The sequence below is a fragment of the Panthera uncia genome (genome assembly GCF_023721935.1).
Source record: "Panthera uncia isolate 11264 chromosome C1 unlocalized genomic scaffold, Puncia_PCG_1.0 HiC_scaffold_3, whole genome shotgun sequence".
In the NCBI taxonomy this organism is placed as follows: Eukaryota; Metazoa; Chordata; class Mammalia; order Carnivora; family Felidae; genus Panthera; species Panthera uncia.
This window is the reverse complement of record NW_026057584.1, coordinates 771387-788805: the sequence shown is the minus strand read 5'-3', so window position 1 is coordinate 788805 and position 17419 is coordinate 771387. Positions and strand designations below refer to the sequence as shown.

The following is a 17419-nucleotide window of genomic DNA, read 5'->3' as shown; positions in this document are numbered from 1 at the left end:
CTCTTGCACAAACACAAATGCCAGCGGAGCTTGGAAGAGTGTTTATGGTGCAGACTGGGGACAGAGGTGGGGGGACTAACACGTGTTAGTGTGCTGTTGAACTGATAGCCTCCTGCTGACACAGATTTACGCATGTGCGTAAAGTTGTCGGGAGCCTAGCCCGTATGCCCCAAATACTCTCAAGTGGGAGAAGTGTTGAGTTTGAGAGTCCTTATGAGTATATGAGCAGAAGTATTTTAGGTGATTTCTTTTGTTATCACTCTCTCGAATTCGAGATTGATTCTTCGTAGAAATGATTTGAAGAAAATGTTTACAGTTGCTTCATCTGGGCACAGATTATGGAATTTATTTTCCTTGTGTTTTATGTACCAGTTCAAAACCCAAGATCGGATATAAGATAAAAGAGAACTGTGATATCATTGTGGTGGTACCAGCCTTTCTGAGCAAAAAAAATGTATTTATACCTGCATCATGGGCATCTTATGAATCTCTTTTTAGAAGGTTCTTACAGAACTCTGTAACATCACAGAATCCCAGGTTGTCAGCTGCAGGGAGATGTAGAGATCCCATTAGCCCAGCCGCTCACTTTGTGGGTAAGGAAACAACCCCAGGGGCAGCAAAAAGTGTTGTTATGAGTGAATACAGAGCTCATCTTCTTAGCATATTAAGTACCTGGCGTTTCCCAAAAAAGTCCTCTTTGAGGGGATAACAGGTAACGGAAGGTGTTACCTAACGGGGTCCAAGCCAACTCTATGCAGAAGGTGCTTCTTTTATTTATTAAAAAAAAAAAAAGCAGTTTATTATAAAAGAAGAAAATCTTCAGAATACAGCTACAAGGAATAAAAAGCAAATGTTCCCCTTCACTCCCTGCCCACTGCGCTGTCCCCAGAAGTAGTTACACTTGAGGAGTGTCTTCCAGACGAATTCACAGCAAATGTATAAATGGAGCCAGGTCTTTAAAGAAATCGTAATTTACAAAGCAGTATCACACTATGTGCCCAGAACTGTGGGTTGGATGGCTTGTTTGGTCTTGTTTTGTTATCCACGTGTCCGTCTTTGTGTGTACAGTGCATGTGCCTGTATCTACTTTACTAAGTTATTATATTAGTGCATACTTAGATCGTTTCCGATTTTTCTCTGCTATATTGCTGCAAATAAACAGCCTTGCCCACACATCTTTGTAAGCTCTAGAAAATATCTCTCCTGAAAAGTTTCATAAAAGTGAAATTGCTAAGTTAAAGGGTAGCCACATTTAAAATTTAAGAGAATACGGTAAATCTTAACAGCTCACTCAAGTATAAATTGCAGCAAGGGCAGAGAGAGTTTGTCTTGTCCATCGTAGCTCCAGCTCCAGAAATAGTACCTGGAACATGGTACAAGCTCAGTGATTATTTGTCGGTGGAATAAATGTGCATATGAGCATATTAATACTGCCTTCTTTAGTTACATTCAGGAGTGCCTGTTTCTCAGATCCTAGCCAAGGCTGAATATCATCGATCTGTCTCAAACTTCCATGGCCACATTTTAAGCTCTATCTGAATTGGATGTTGCTGATTCTTTCACAACAGAGTCATTAAGTGCAGTTGTGTGTGTGACAGAAGTGACCTGAACTTGTGAGCTTGCCCTTGAAGGTGCGGTAGGGTCCGGGAGGCGAGCATCTGAGTGCTCTCGTGTGTGCGGTGACTCTGCCCACGGAGCTGCCGCCTGCGACTTCACCTCTTTGTCACTGTCTGCTCTGGTGTCCCTGGTCACCGCTGTTTACGGGTGCTGTCCTGCGACGGAGATGCGGGGGGTCTGCCCTAGAGCCTTCGGAGCTGACATTTGTGTTGTTTGAACTCCCTTCTAGGTACTTGTTTGCCTTGCAACTTAAGAGAGACCTCCTGGAGGAGCGTCTGCCCTGTGCGGACACCACGGCGGCCCTTCTGGCATCCCACCTTCTGCAGTGTTAGTGTCCCCAGCCGCGGGCGGAGGCGCATACGGTGTCCTAGGTGCACGGCCCTCAGGACCCCCAGCACCTGATGTACCTGCACAGTTAATGAATGTGATGAAAGAACAGGCCTTCGATTTGAGTATTTTCTCCAATAAGCTGAAGATTAACATCTACAGAGTGGAAGTCCTTGAGGCAGACAGTCTCCACCAAGAAAGGAAGGCTCCAGGCCAAGATCTGCAGCCACACGAATCCTTTCCGAATGTCTCTCCTTTGTGTCTTCCCGCGTTTTCCCCATAAATGTCTTGCGTCTGGGAGCCAAGTGGCAGCCCTGACCCTCAGCACCCCTGGAAAGAGACCTCCCTGGGGTGACCGTCACAGCCCCTCTGGTGATAAGTCAGTCATCAAACCCTGAGGGAAAAGAACACATTTCTCAGTATGTCACACAGCAAGAGGTAGCTCAGAAGAACGGGAAAATTTATATTATAGGAAGAGGTTCCGAAAAACGGGTGTGTGTCTTGCTGGGGCTTTACAAAGCCCCCCGCTGACAGGGTAGGACGAAGGAAATGCTGCTTCTGGACTAGAGTCCCTGACACAGAAGTGATGTTTCTGAAATTTGAGCACAGAAAGTAGAATGTAGAAAGTGTGGGGGATCATAGGAACGGCTAAGTACGGGGGTTAATTTGTGGTTTGCCGGGTCCCCTCCCCTCCCCCACACACACCTTGTACAAATAGCAAATTTCATCACTAGGGGCCTTGCTGTCACTTGTTGATATAAGTTTTCAAAGTGACTTCGTTGTTTTTTATTGGGTTTGAGGTCTTCTCAGAGAGACAGCTGGCTTTCCGGTGCCAAAGTGGTGTGATAACCTGTCGAGCCGTCGCCCTGCCCTTGGACATGCGCTGCGTCCACTGCGGGAACCTGCAGAGACAGGGCCACCCGCTGCAGCGTGACTCTGAGCCAGGACGTCTGGCTGTAGGAGACGTGACAGAGCAGCTGCTGACAGCATGGTGGGGTCTGAGCCTCGGATGCCGCAGCAGACCCGGGGCCCGCCTGCTCGGGGGCTGTGCCCTGCTCATGGGCGGCCGTGTCTTATGTGGGCACAGCACACCCTCAAGTGTGGCACAGTGCAAGCGACGTTTCTGTGAACTTGAGATGGTCTCAAAACAAAAAAGATGTATATTGTTTAAGATTATTGGGCTTTAACTACGATTCTTGAAACATTAGTGGCCTCTCAAGCTTCATGAAATTAGAAAGAGACATTGTTCCTCAAGAATTTGAGAGGCCCCGAAGGAAAAAATGATTTAAAATACATTGTCCTGAAACAAACAAGATACATATTCCTGGTCACAAGAGTCTTGAGACTACAGACAAATAAAGCGAGGTTTAAAACACAGGAAACTCAGGATAAACTGGCGACTGAGTGTCAGCCTCCCTGGGGTCACTCACCAGCATCTTTTGTTCTTCAAAACTCAGGAAAAAACTTCTTTACCTGCCTTTATATTTGCCTTTAGTAGCTTAAGATGTGTGGGAAAGTAAAATACAAAATCTTGTTCATAAAATAAAAATATTTATATATTCTTTTATTACAGATTTAGGATAATTTTTTTCTTTTAATTCATGCATTTGCATGTACAAATGCTTGTATTTTTCTTTATTTGAGAATTAGAATTACTGACTGTTCTCTCACTTCAGCTGAAATAGGAGATTATGATGAAACCCTGGATCGAGAGCACCTTAAAGTGAATGAGTACCTGCCCAGTCAGGAGCGTTCTCTTGAGAAGATTCTAGAATTCCACCGGAAGCACACGTGAGTCTGTCAGAGTCAGCCGCTGGCACCCTGTCCCTACACTATAATGATGAAATAGTGTATTTAAGTAACGGGAGCCACCGCTAAGGCTTCTGCAAGACTGACTAAAGTGATTGCCATCCACTCCCTGGGAGGGCACAGTCTCACTGCTTTAGAAAGGCCGGAAGGGACGTCAGGGCCCTGGTAAGAGTGACCAGAGGGCAGAGCGTCAGGGGCAGCCACGGGGTCCCACCACATGCATGACACCGTTAATGGTGAGAAGCGTGTGGTAGCCCGCCGAGCAACAGGCGGCCCTCCTGTGAGGTGGGGTGGGGCTGGCGGGCCTGCTCTTTGACTGACTTGACGCCGGTACGTCCTTTCAGGTTGAAGAGAGGTGCAGGAGGGAGGGCCAGGGCCGAGGGCCTGGGGGGAGTTAGCTGTGATATTGAACTCCCCAAAAGGAGAGTGGACAGAAAAGAAACCTTGCCCTTGAGAAGGTGGACCAAGATGCTCACCTGGAGGACCTTACCCCGGCAAGTCTGTGTGCTTCTCATGCATTTTGCCACTCAGGGCACTTGGGGAGCTCCTCTTGTGTGCCTGGCATCGGGACGGGCACTGGATACACGAGTATAGTGTTGTGCACTATGGTGTGCAAGCTGAGGGCAGACAGAGCGGCCAGGGTGAGAAGGGTGAATGGCCGGGCTGCTTGGGCCAGCAGGCATCTCTAAGGAATTGGCCACGTAGGGTTGGTGAAGGGGGAGTGCCAGGCAAAGGCAGCAGCCTGGGAGGGTCCAGGAGACCCAGCATGGTGCCCGCAGTTGCACCTGAATTTCTGGCTTGGCTGGTGGGGCGAGTAATAGTGCCCGCTGCTCACAGGAGGCTGTGTGACTCCACTGTCATGGCAGGACCAAGCAAAGGCCCCAGCCCCCTCTAGGTGCACGGTTGGGGGCACCTCTTAGTGTCAGGGTTCAGCACACTGGGGCAGAGGAACAAAGGGTCATCTCCCAGTGCCAGTCCCCAGGGAGATGATCGCCTGTTTGGGATTTGTTCCTGGAGTTGGCATGGGGCACTGCAGGGTCAAGGGTCCCACCAAGGCATCGGTGCCAGCAGGTGGATGGGTCTGGGATGCGGGCAGAGTGTTGTCAACACGTCGGGCACATCAAGCTATGCAGGTCACCCAGGGAAGAGAGGGTAGACACAGATGGGAGAGCAGGGCCCAGGACAGCCTCCTGAAGACTGGCCTTGAAGGGAGGAGTGAGAAAGGGGCTCCGCCAGAAGCCATGAGAACAAGGCAGGGTGTGTGGGGGTCTCAGGCTCTGAGGGACGGGTACGTCAGGAAAGGGTTGAGGCTCCCCACCGGGCCCGACGAGTGTGGACACAGGCATGTGTGTCAGGTGACGGAATGGTGCAGGTCTATGAGCAGTCACTTTGAGAGCCGCGTGGGAGGGCGCCTGTGCTCACATGTTCATGAGCTTGCACGTGTGTGCGTGTTTGTGCATCTTAGGGGTGTGTCTCAAGGTGGCTGCTTTAAAAATTCGTGAAAGCCAGTTAAAGAGAAATCAGATGATGTGCTTGACACAGGACTAAACCTGGGTTCTTTCCAACAGAGTATTGCCATCCCTGAGGTCAGCTGTCTCTTGGCTCTCATGATCTTTTTCTTTTCTTTCTGTCAGATATTTAGGGGGCGCCTGGGTGGCTCAGTTGGTTAAACATCCAACTTTGGCTCAATTCATAATCTTATGGTTCGGGTCCTGGGTTGGAGCCCTGCATCAGGCTCTGTGCTGACAGCTTGGAGCCTGGATCCTGCTTCAGATTCTGTATCTCCCTCTCTCTCTGCCCCTCCCCCACTCTCTTGCGCACATGCTTGCTCGCTCTCTCTCTCTCGCTCTCTCTCAAAAATAAACATTAAGATATCTATTGTTCAGTAATCTCTACACGCAAGGTGGGATTCGAACTCATAACCCTAAGGTCAAGAGTTGCACACTCCTCTGAGCCAGCCAGGTGCCCCTCTCGTGGTTCTGATGTGCTAACTTTGTCCTCCATGGTCATCAGATATTTACTGCACTTTTATTTCTTTTAATCATTTTTTATGTAGGATTTTTAGAGACGATGTGGTACTTTCATTTTAATCAAGATCTAGTTCTCACATAGTTATTTATAATTATCTTCCTTGACCCACTGGAAACACCCTTGTAATCACCCTTCAAGAGGATATTGAAGAAGTGTTTTTTTTACTTTTATCACAGTTCTTTTGGATCTTTGACATTGAAGAAAAAACATTTGAAAACTGTTGTCTTAGTCCTTCGCGGCTGCTATAACAGAACACCCCGAGCCAGGCAGCTTGGGGACCACAGACTGTGATTTCCCACACTTCTGGAGTTGGGGGTCAGACATGGAGGCACTGGTAGACTCGGGTGTGGTGAGGGCCTGCTTCCTGCGGCACGGATGGCACCTTCTCGCACATCCTCATGAGGCGGGAGGGGCCAAGAGCTCCCCGGAGCTTCTGTTAGGGCATTCTTACTCGTGAATCCCCCACCCAGGCCCTCCCAAAGACTCCCCTCCAAATACCATCACCCCAGAGGTTAGGCTGAAGCATCTGAATTTTGGAGGACACAGACATTCACTCTGGAACGTTCCACCCTCCACAATTCATGTCCTTCTCACATGCAAAGTACATTCATTCCACCCCAACAGCCCAAAAGCCTTCACTGCTCTAACGCCAACACTAAATCCTCTGATTCCATGGCCTTACCTGAATCTCATCTTGATGAGATCTGGCTGAGACTCCAGGTATGGTTTGCCTGAGGCACAGTCTCCTCTAGCTGTAAAACCAAAGTACTGTGGTAGGGGATAGGCGCAGGGTGCACATTTCCCTTCCAAAGGGAGGGACTAGAAGGAAGAAAAGGGTGACGGGTCTCAGGCAAGTCCAGAACCTAGTGGAGCAAATGACATTAACCTTAAGGCTCAGGAATAATCCTCTTTGGCTCTGTGCCCTGCCCTCCAGGCCTACCGTACTCCTCAAGTATACCCTCCTGCGTCTCCAGGCAGCCCTGGCCCTGGAAACCTGAGCAAGGGCCAGTTGTGTTCCCAACCCCCACGCTCTTCCACCGTGGCCTGTGATGGGAGAGGCAGCCCTGACCCAGATTGCCTTTGGGATCCTCCTTCCCCCGTCCTGATTTCCATTGCGGTGGCCGGTCCATACTGACCTCCTGCTCAGCCTCTTAGCCACACCTCGGTGTTCTTGTTTTCTGCAATATGGGCAGGCTGAGCACTTTCCACATCTTAAAATTCTGCTTCCTTTTTGCTTAAACTTCCATGTCTCGGGCATCTCTCTCCTCCTGCATTGCTATCAGCAGTCAGAGGAGCCCAGCCATACCTTCATCACTTTGCTTAGAAATCTCTTCGGCCACGGGTGCCAGGAGGGCTTGCTCAGTTAGGCTTCCCACTCGATTTCGGCTCAGGTCATGATCTCATTGTTCTTGAGATCGCGCCTGCATCAGGCTCTCCACAAAACACTAGGACACGAATGTAACCCAGCCAGGTGTTGGGCCACTTTATAAAAAGGATCGCCTTTTCTCCTACTTCCAATGACATATTCCTCACTTCTGAGACCTCGCCAGAATGATCTTTACCACCCTCGTGTCTACCAAATTTTGTTCACGAGGCTTAGGGCTTCTCTGAGAAGAAAAGCTTTTTCTCTGCTCTCTTTTCCTTCTTAGCCCTTACCAGAATCTCCCTTAGCATCCCTAACCCTAGCCTCCCCTCAGAACTCCTCCAGCTTCCGCCCAGTGCCCCGTTCCAAAACAGAAGCATTGGGACACCATGGAAAACGGTTGTCACACCCTGGGTGTTCCTGCTTGATGATGATTTATCAAATATAAGCTGATAGTCGGGTGTCCATATCAGACTCAGAGAATGGAAGTTTTAGTCTAAGAATAGAAACTGTGGGAAGGGCTCTTCCTTAAAGATCCAGAAGCTCAGACATGTGGGAGTGAGAGGAAGGGTTGTTGATGGAGAACGCCACAGCAGGGCTCAGGCCTTGTGTAGGGGTTCTCCTAACCAGGACCCTGTCTGTCCCCTTCGCCCAGCTGTGCCCTCCCTGAGCGGCAGCCTCCTGGAGGCTGGTCGGTGTGACATGGGCCATGGTCCCTGCCCAGGTCACTGCCCTGGGAACAGGACTGTGGACTGTGCACTTGGGAAACATGGTTTTATTCCATTTCATAATTTTATCCTTATAAAAGTATACTCTCTCGGTTAGAATTGTACATTACGAAAATGGTTTTTTGAAGTATGAAATGGGTTTCATGAGATACCGGTGTTATCTGTGGTTTCCCTGTGTTTCGTACCTGTCTCTGCGTACAGTGTTTGCATGTCACCTCCTCAGTATTAAGAACAAATTACAAGGCTGAGCACCTCAGCTCATTTTGTGCATACAAAGAAAACATTCTACCCATCAGGAAGTGGATCACATGATAAAAGGAAATGGACAGTTTCTTTGGCCTGTGTGTGCTCTGCTGCACTTGTAGTGGGTAAATACACTCACAAAAGCAATCCATTCTCTAAAAAAGCCTCCTGTGTAGGTTTGTTTCATTCTGCTTTGTTTTCCTGATCAGTTTTGTTACACACCTTGGCTCTTTTAGAAATCAGGTTGTTTTCAGTGCTGTGATCATGCCGTCCTTTATCATAGGGGCCAGACGCCTGCTGAGTCGGATTTCCAGGTGCTCGAAATTGCCCGGAAGTTGGAAATGTATGGCATCCGTTTTCACGCCGCTTCTGACAGGGAGGGGGCCAAAATTAACCTGGCCGTTTCCCACATGGGTGTCCTCGTGTTCCAGGTAGGGAGAGGGCAGGGGTGTGCGAGGACTGGGTGGGGGCTGATTTTACACGTATTGGTAAATTTTCGTTCTGATGCTGAAGGTCTTGGACTGGTCGGAGGAACCTAGCGTGCCTGTCTCATCCCGCGGAGCACTTCTTTCCCTGTCCTTGCTGTCACAGAGCCCTCTGCCCCCCAGGGCACGCAGTCAAAGGCCACCATTCTAATGCTGAGCCACAGTTCATGTCCATAGAACCTTCAACAGAAACACTGGCTCTTCCACGCTTCAGGCATGGACCTGCTGCAGATCTGGGTGTGCCCCTCTGTGAGGTGTCATTTCAGTACATGAAACAGACTGGAAAGTATCAGAGTCTGTTGCACGTGATAAGCGTCAGTACAGCCTTCAGGAACTTGTGTATTAGTTATGTATGGATATGTAATTAGTGACATAAAATGGCCACTAAGTTCTGCCTGCAGTCACACATGTGTGTGCTTGGGTTTTTGCTGTGGAAGCATCCGAAGCAGAGGAACACAGACCCTTTGTGCCTGGACATGGTGGAGGGCTCCCTGCATCCTCTCACTCGGGCTCAGTGGCCCAGGTGCATGCAGCCGACCTGCAGAGACCTGCTCATTGCTGACCGCCATGGGAGGTTGCACCCTGGGAGTCCAGGGCTGCATCCTGGGACTCCAGGGAGTCCACTCTGTGGGCTCTTTTTTTTTTTTTTTTAAGGTGATTTATTTATTTTGAGGGGGTGGGCGGAGAGACAGAGAGAATCCCAAGCAGGCTCTGCACTGCCAGCACAGAGCCTGCCCGACGAGGGGCTTGATCTCATGAACCATGAGATCATGATCTGAGCCGAAATCAAGAGTCAGACACTTAACCAACTGAGCCACCCAGGCGCCCCATCTGTGGGCCCTTTTTAACCTGTTTCCCTAAAATGGCTTGTCTAGTCCAGGCCTCTGTAGTCAAGCTACACTTGCTTTCTTTCCCTTTCCTTTTTTAACCTAGCCATCGAATTTCAGTTGCCTACTGGGAAAAAAATTAATTTGTAAACAGAACGCTAATTGTGTTATATCGTACACTGACTGACAGGCAATGATCGTGTCAGGCACACCCAGTGAGTTGGTGGACCCATGGCCTCCCACACCTGCTCACTCAGATGACAGTTCTACCATCATGCGTGATGAAAATCACATCCATCCGAATCCAGCCAGTGTCATTTTCCAGAAAAGGATAACTAATTTGTAACTGGAAGAAGTTAAAACCAGAAATTAGAGTCTTCAAATTAACCACGTTAGATGGAATTCACTATTACTCTCTCAATTGTTGATGCAGGGGCACCCCGTGGTGACAGGCCTGCGTCCCTACTCCAGCCCACAGAGACCCTCCTCTTTTAAAGACTTTCATTTGGAAATACTTTCAAACTTAGAGAAAAACTGTAAAGAATTAGAACAGCACATCGAGCCCCCACTTGCCCTTTGCCCAGATTGACGCGCTCCAGCATTTCTCACCTGTGCTTTATGGTTTGTGCTTCCCCCAGCACACATTCTCGTCCCCCAACTCTCTACATGCACACGCACGTGTGCACCTGCAGACGGTTTTTCTGAAGCATTTGAGAGTGAGGTGTAGACTTGAGGGCCCTTGACCACTGAAGGCACATATTTCTAACAAGAAAGGGCTCCCTTACCTCCTCACTGATGCAGCTGATCCACTGTTCATTTTCTGGTCTTGTCAGCCGGCAGCGTCCTCACAGCTGCTGTTCTCCCCAGGATGGGACCCAGTCGAGGACCAGAGGCAGCACTTAGCGATCGTGCCTGCAGTGTCCTTTAAGCTGGAACATTTATTTTTTTCTTTATCTTTTACCACCTTGACAGTATTGAAGAGCACAGTCCTTTTTTTCTTTAATAGGATGTTCTTGACTTGTGGTTTGTCAGCTGTTTTCCTGGGATTAGGTTCAGGGGACACATTCCCAGCTGGACCCCTACCCGGGTGTTGTCACGTCCTTCTCAGGGGGTCACGACAGAGACACCACCTGGCCTCACTGGTGGTGTGAATCTTCATCTCTGCTTTCCGGTTATTAGCTACCAGTTACTATAGTTACTAGTTTTTCTCTTTCAACTAATAAGCAATCTGTGGAGAGGCATGTTAAGACCATTCAGTTATCCTGTTTCCCTCCAGATCTCACACCCACTGAACCAGATGGTCACAGGCTCCCGCAGTCCTGGGCCTCACTTTCAAACTGAGATAACCAGGGATCGAAATCCTCTCCGTTCAGAAGAAACCGAACCTATGCCAGGGACGGAAGAGGAGAAACAAAGCCCATAGAATCCTCAGAGAGGACCCCACCTTTTGTCTGTCCCATGGGCAAGACACAGAAAATTGCTTTATGCTGGGTGATGCTTATGAGGAATAGGAATCCGAATGTACAGTTTTCATCTTGTTATGTGAAATTCTAGTCTAGTCATTTATAACAGTAAAACACTGGTAATTCATCAGGAGGCTGGTGCATCCATACTGTGGAGTATCAGGCAACTGCACAGGAACACAGAGGCTTCCTGTGTCGCGGCACGTGGGACGTTCCGTCGGACGCCCTGTCCCTGTTGTGTGAGCAAAGACTCAACAGGTGTGTGTGGGGTTTGCTGCTGCCCGTGGGGAAAAAGGAGAATTACACCCCATTTATGCCATAGAAGAACCAGGTGGTATTCGTGGCCACGGGGAAGGCAGCTGTGGGTTCCGGGAGCCAGTGAGGGGGCTTTTCCCTGTGGACACATTCTGGTGCCTGCGAGTTTGGATCTTGTTGACGTGTTACTGTCTTACGTTTTCCGGAACGCCCTGCAGAAGTCAGAGAGGACCTTCATCTCTGAAACACGAGCAGTGTCCAGTCACAGGGACACACGGAGAACAGGAGCGCCTGCAGGTCTGAGATGCGGTGGCAGAGAGGGCAGTGTTGGCAGGATGGGACTGGAAGATGAAAGTGAGGCAGAATCTCCACCAGGAGGCTTTGACTGAAGGTGGAGGAGGGGAGCGAAAATTCAGAGAACAGCTCAGGAGGCCCAGCACCCAGGAAGCCCAAAGCAGCAGAGGGAGCCTTTAAGAAATTACCTGGGGAAAATATCCAGAACCGAATGCACAAATTTCCACGTTAGAACCATCTACACGTTCCTCGTATAACCCACAAGGAAAGATCACCACAGAACACAGCAGCGTGAAATGTCATAGTAGGGGATGGGACCAGAGAGCTTCCAGGAGAGACCAGGAAGCGTGTCAGACTCGTCAGGGGCAACACTGGAAGCCACAAGACGACCGGGCAGGCGGTCGTGCAGAACACGAAAGTAAGTCAGTTCCCACCCAAGGGCCTGTGCCCTGTCCAGCAGGACTTCCCAGGACTTCCGTGCAGAGAAAATAAGAGAGTTTTCCAGACACGCAGTTTTGCAAAGGTGTGAGTGCTGAGCACCCCTTAAAGGACAAAAGAGACCAGGCTGGCGGCGGTGGGCGGGGCCTCACGCTGGGGGCCGGGGCCCAGAGAGCACCTGCCAGCGCACAGGCAGCAGGGAGAAAATTGTCTCGGGGATCAGACCCATCGAAGAGTTTAAATTCTGCGTGGATGGTTTAGGCTGAATTAGTGATGGGAACATAGAGAATTGAGTAAATGAAAAGAGGCACTCAGTAAGTCAAGAAAAAGTAAAAGGAGCAAAATATAGTTAGAATTCACCATAGCTCAGCCTGTGAGCTGTACTCACGTGATCAATAGTATGAAAACCAAATTTAAAATTCGGCGGCCATCTAGGGGTGCGGGAGGGCTCAGAGGCCAGGTCTCCCACAGGCATCCCCGGCGGGCGTCAGAGCTGCTGGGGAGGTTGGGGGGGGGGTGCTGGTTTCTGTCCCAGCAGGAGTGCTTGAACATGGGGCCCACAATGCCTGGGTTTTGTCTCAGGCCCTGCCTGACGTTTCTAATTACACCATGGGTCATTGCATACAAATCTGTGTGAGAGAAGTGCTGCCGGCTGCTCAGGTTTAAAAGTTAGAAAGTCTCTGCTCTCTTTCTCACTCTTTCTCTAAATAAATAAACTTTAAAAGCGGGGCGGGCTTCTCGGTGGCTCAGTCAGTTAAGTGTCCCACTCTTGGTTTCGGCTCAGGTCATTATCTCACAGTTGGTGGGATCGAGCCTCGAGTCTGGCTCTGCGTGCGCGGACAGCGCAGAACCTGCTTGGGATTCTCTCCCTCGCTGCCCCCTCCTGCTCACTCACGTGCACGCACACTCTCTGTGTGTAAATATACTGTGTGTAAATTTGTAGGAAAGCCGTATCAAAAACATCAACTTTTCCTAAAACAGGCAGATTTGTATGTTTAGTGTTGACATTTTAATTCAGAGCCATTCCAAATACAATTGTAAAGTATCAAGTGGGTTGTTGTGCTATCTGGTAAGTTTGTAATTTAAACATTTCTCTGTTTCCGGGCGTTTGAGTGGCACGGTCGGTTGAGCATCCAACTTCAGCTCAGGTCATGATCTCACAGTTTGTGAGTTCAAGCCCCACGTTGGGCTCTGTGCTGACAGAGGTCCTCCCCACCCCACCTTCCCCCTCCACTCCTCCCCTGGTTGTGTTCTTTTTCAAAAATCTATATTAAAAAATAAAAAATCTTCTCTTTTCATGAAAAAATGTGTGTGTCTGTCTGGATTATAAACGTGCCTGAGTGTGCATCTCTTGGATTTCAGGGCACCACCAAAATTAACACTTTTAACTGGTCCAGAGTCCGAAAACTCAGCTTCAAGAGGAAAAGGTTTCTCATCAAACTGCACCCAGAGGTCCGTGTAAGTACGATTTGGAGCACTTTCTAAATTTTAAGAAAATTTATTCTGCTAGAATATTGACTTTTCAAATTATAAAGCACTTTGGCGCCACGCACACAAGAGTTTAAGGATGGGATCTGGAATTGTGCGGAAAGGCTTCTGGGTAACCTGCCCTGTAGGGCTGCCACTGAGGATGGGTCAGCGTTCTGGGCAGGGACCACTTACACAGCTCTTCCCAGCTGGCTTTCGGGTTTAGCCGGGTCTGGGGTGAGAGAGAGAAGCTCCCAGGGGCTGCTGAGAACAGTCTGTTTATTGAGCCTCTTTGTTCTCTAGGTAAGGAGGCTGTGGTCTGAAGGCCTACAGCACGTTAGCATTAGAGCTTCTGTCACAAGTAAGCTGAGGGACGTTCCCAGTATTCTCCTGGCTCTTTGATTCAGAAATTGACCTTTTACGTGCTCTAAGTGGAGAAGTCTTGATTTTCAGAAAATAAGTACTCCTTCCATTTGAGATTGTCTGTCAATAAAGTAATAATTACATATGAATTTACTGAAATGGGTAAAGATGGAAAAAAGTAAATGTCTCTATAAGTGTGATAGTTAGGAAAAATCCAGCACTTGAAACGATTCGAAGATGTCCACATTGGTACGTTCCCAGTGTACAAAGGAGGTTAGGAAATGAGAGTAGATTAGCCGAACGCTGCGGTTGAGGCTTAAGAGGCCGTGTCAGCGAAGACTGGCTTCCAGTGGTGGGAGATTTAGGCCCTGAACCAGCTGAGAAGAAGGCTCTACTTAAGCTTTTAAAAGGCACTTGATTAGCAAGAGCTTTTGCCCAACAGCAGGTTCCTGGGCTGCCTGGCTGTTTCCTTTCTGTAGAAGCCAGGAAGGAGGGCTCGTTTCTTACTCAAGTATCTGCTGTAGGGACGGGAGGGAAGGATAAGGGATGCTGAAAACATACACAAAATCAGGTAAAGGGCTGCCGTTTTCTCCGTGAGTGAAAGAAAGGGTTCTGGGGCTGTTGGGACAAGTTGGAAAGAGGAGCGTCCCTGCCCAGTGTGCTGGAGCCACAGCGTGACACTCCATCAAGGCTCAGGGCTGCGGCTGCACCTGCCCATGGCAGTTACACCTTGCATCCGTCAGCACTTAGATTTTAAAGACAGAATACAGGAGTCTGGGTAGGACAGTCTTTCTGGGAGATAATTTAGTAATATGTCACGAGGTTCAAAAATGTGCATTGTGGGGGCGCCTGGCTGGCTCAGTCGGAAGAACATGTGACTCTTGTTCTCGAGGTCATGACTTTGAGCCCCGTGTTGGATGTAGAGATTACATAAGTAAATAAATAATTTTTTTTTAATATGCATTGTTTTAAGCTCAGTGTAATAATTCTAGGAACTTATCCTGAGGAGTAGCTATGAGAGAAGGCAGTAGTTTCTTCAAGGCGATGTGTGTGAGGACATCCAGCACATCCCAAAACTCCGCAGGCAACAGCATATAAATAATTGCCTCACAGACAAAATGCCCTGGTTTGCTGGGTGGGATGTGTCGCAAGGATACACTTATAAATGTTAGCAGTTGTGCGATCGTGGGTGACTGTATCTTTCTGGTAATTTCTACAGTGAAATTTCTTCTCTTAAATATAGATGACACCAGAAGTCTTTATAGATACTTCAGAATAAGAATCTTCCTGAGTTTTTTAAGTTTATTTATTTATTTTAAATTTTTATTTTTGAGAGAGAGAATGTGCCCGTGAGCAGGGGACGGGCAGAGAGAGAGGGAGACACAGAATCCGAAGCAGGCTCCAGGCTCCGAGCCGTCAGCACAGAGCCTGATGCGGGGCTTGAACTCACGAACCATGAAATCATGACCTGAGCCGAGGTTGGACACTTAACCAACGGAGCCACCCAGGCGGCCCAAGTTTATTTTGAGCAGGAGTGCGTGCACATGCACTCGCACTTGAGCACTTGAGGGGCAGAGAGAGGGGGAGAGAGAGTCCCGTGCTGTCAGCACAGAGCCCAGCTCGGGACTCTATTTCATGAACCGTGACATCGTGACCTGAGCCAAAATCAAGGGTCAGACACTCGACCCATGGAGTCACCCAGGTCTCCCAAAAATATCTTCCTAATTTTTAACTTTGAATAAAAAGCCTGTTGCCTGAATACTGCCTAAATTTTCTTCTTGAATTAGTTACTTGAACCTTTGTGTTTTGTTTCTAGGGACCTTACCAGGACACACTGGAGTTCTTGTTGGGTAGTAGAGACGGCTGTAAGAACTTCTGGAAGATCTGTGTGGAGTATCACACCTTCTTCAGACTCTTTGATCAACCTCAGCCCAGAGCTAAAGCTGTCTTCTTCAGCAGGGGCTCCTCCTTCAGATACAGGTGGGGCCACACCACGTGTCGGCGGGGCTCTGGCGGCTTTGTAGGACTGAGAGTATGCATGTCCCTGGTCAGCAGGCAAGAGCTGTGAAATGGCTCAGAGAATTACATGCAGAACACAGCTACTGTGAAACTGGAGGGAGCAAATCCAGTAAGATAGTGGCAAAAACAGTTGTGATAAAAACTGTGCGAAATCGGTTATGCTTATCACAAACAGAACTTTACAGTGTCTCTGGGAACTTAGAGGGCTGGCACGTGCTATTTCGCCTTCCTGGAAAATTAATGCTGTGAATTGCTGCCGATTCTTTCCTTTAAAATCTGAACTTTTATTCACAGTGGAAGGACTCAGAAGCAGCTGGTGGATTATGTCCGAGACAGTGGGGTGAAGAGGGTTCCCTATGAGAGGTGAGCACCATGGTCTTTGTGATGGGGAGTATGTGCTTTTAAAGTTAATATTTTACGTAGTTTTAACCTTTACGTAGTCACCTCAAGTACGTAAACATGTATTTTGACACTGGAGTTCTCTTTCTTTTATTTTTTTTAAATAATGGATTAATATCTGTCTATAGTTACTTTGCGCAGATACAGATAATTACTTTTTAGCCTCTAATCTATCTGTATAGCGTATCTTATATATAATGTTTTTATATACTATGCTTAACTTTGAATCTGAAAATGCATGGGTTTTTTGCATGTGGAATTTTTCTTCAACGTGAGGGGATAATTTTACCTCTTCTGCGACATCTGTTTTATCTGAATTCCTGCTTTTTGTCACTGCCTGTTTCTAGCCAGGTGCCTGTGGCATGTTATCAGAACCTTAGCCCCGTTCTTACGTGCACTCTTCCTCGGGGCACGGCTGCCCTCAGAACAGGTGCTGGGAGAGGCAGGCTCGGTGGCTCACAGATTGTTCTCTGTTTGCAGAAGACACAGCAAGACTCGGATGTCTATTCGTGCTCTGACTGCAGACTTGCCAAGACAGGTTAGTCCTTCCGGTTGAAACATACGTGATATTATCACCCGTACTCTTTTGCAGAATCACCTGGCAGTGTTGTAACAGGACTCTTAGAATCAGTCCTGTTGTTTACATGGCACTCCCAGCCCGGGGGCTGTTTGCAGAAAAGGAGTCCTAAGTAAGGAAAAAGCTTTGTGCATTGAGACGCACCACGGTGGTATTGTAACGCTGCCTGTGCTAGGCGACTCACTAGCACGGTTTTGGTTTCAGGTGTGCCCATTCGATGGGGAGTACCCGGGAACCGCCACGAGTCCCGGGGCAGGAGAGCGGTGTGCGGCCTGGGACACACGCACAACGTGTTGGCAAGGGGAGCTAGCAGGTGGCCGAGCAGCCTGTGTGATGAATCTAAAGTGACAGATGCACAGAGAGGACAGGCTAGAGGCATAAACCTAAGTGTCCCGTGTCGTCTCTGGGTGGCAGGGTTCCAGGCAAGTTCTACTACTTGCCTATCAGGAAGCTCAGCTTGCTTGTCAGGAAAACAGACACTGAATGTTACCTTTATAAAAGCGTGAAACTGTAAAATGCCAGCTTAGGGCGCTAATTTACTTAAACTATATTCACAGAGTGAGATTTTTTTGCTAATATGTTAAGGGTGAAAAGCAGGAGACAAATTTATATCCGTGTTTGGCGTGATTACTACTATACTAAGCATGGGCATAGCCAGAGGCACGTGCAAATGCTTCACAGAAAGACATTTGACCACAGAATCCAAAATGTGAT

The 17419-nt window shown here is 48.5% G+C and overlaps 1 protein-coding gene across 7 annotated transcripts in view; it reads left to right on the top strand.

Moving 5' to 3' along the window:
- FARP2 (FERM, ARH/RhoGEF and pleckstrin domain protein 2) overlaps positions 1-17419 on the top strand; it is a 104457-nt gene that overhangs the window by 48814 nt on the left and 38224 nt on the right. For 6 of the 7 annotated variants that reach the window (XM_049614502.1, XM_049614500.1, XM_049614499.1 and 3 more), the window contains 7 exons: positions 1847-1944; positions 3621-3735; positions 8402-8549; positions 13243-13338; positions 15527-15690; positions 16024-16092; positions 16609-16666. In XM_049614502.1, coding sequence (XP_049470459.1) covers positions 1847-1944; positions 3621-3735; positions 8402-8549; positions 13243-13338; positions 15527-15690; positions 16024-16092; positions 16609-16666 — 748 coding nt within the window. The remainder of the gene's footprint in view (positions 1-1846; positions 1945-3620; positions 3736-8401; positions 8550-13242; positions 13339-15526; positions 15691-16023; positions 16093-16608; positions 16667-17419) is intronic. The other variant, XM_049614501.1, reaches the window with a different exon arrangement.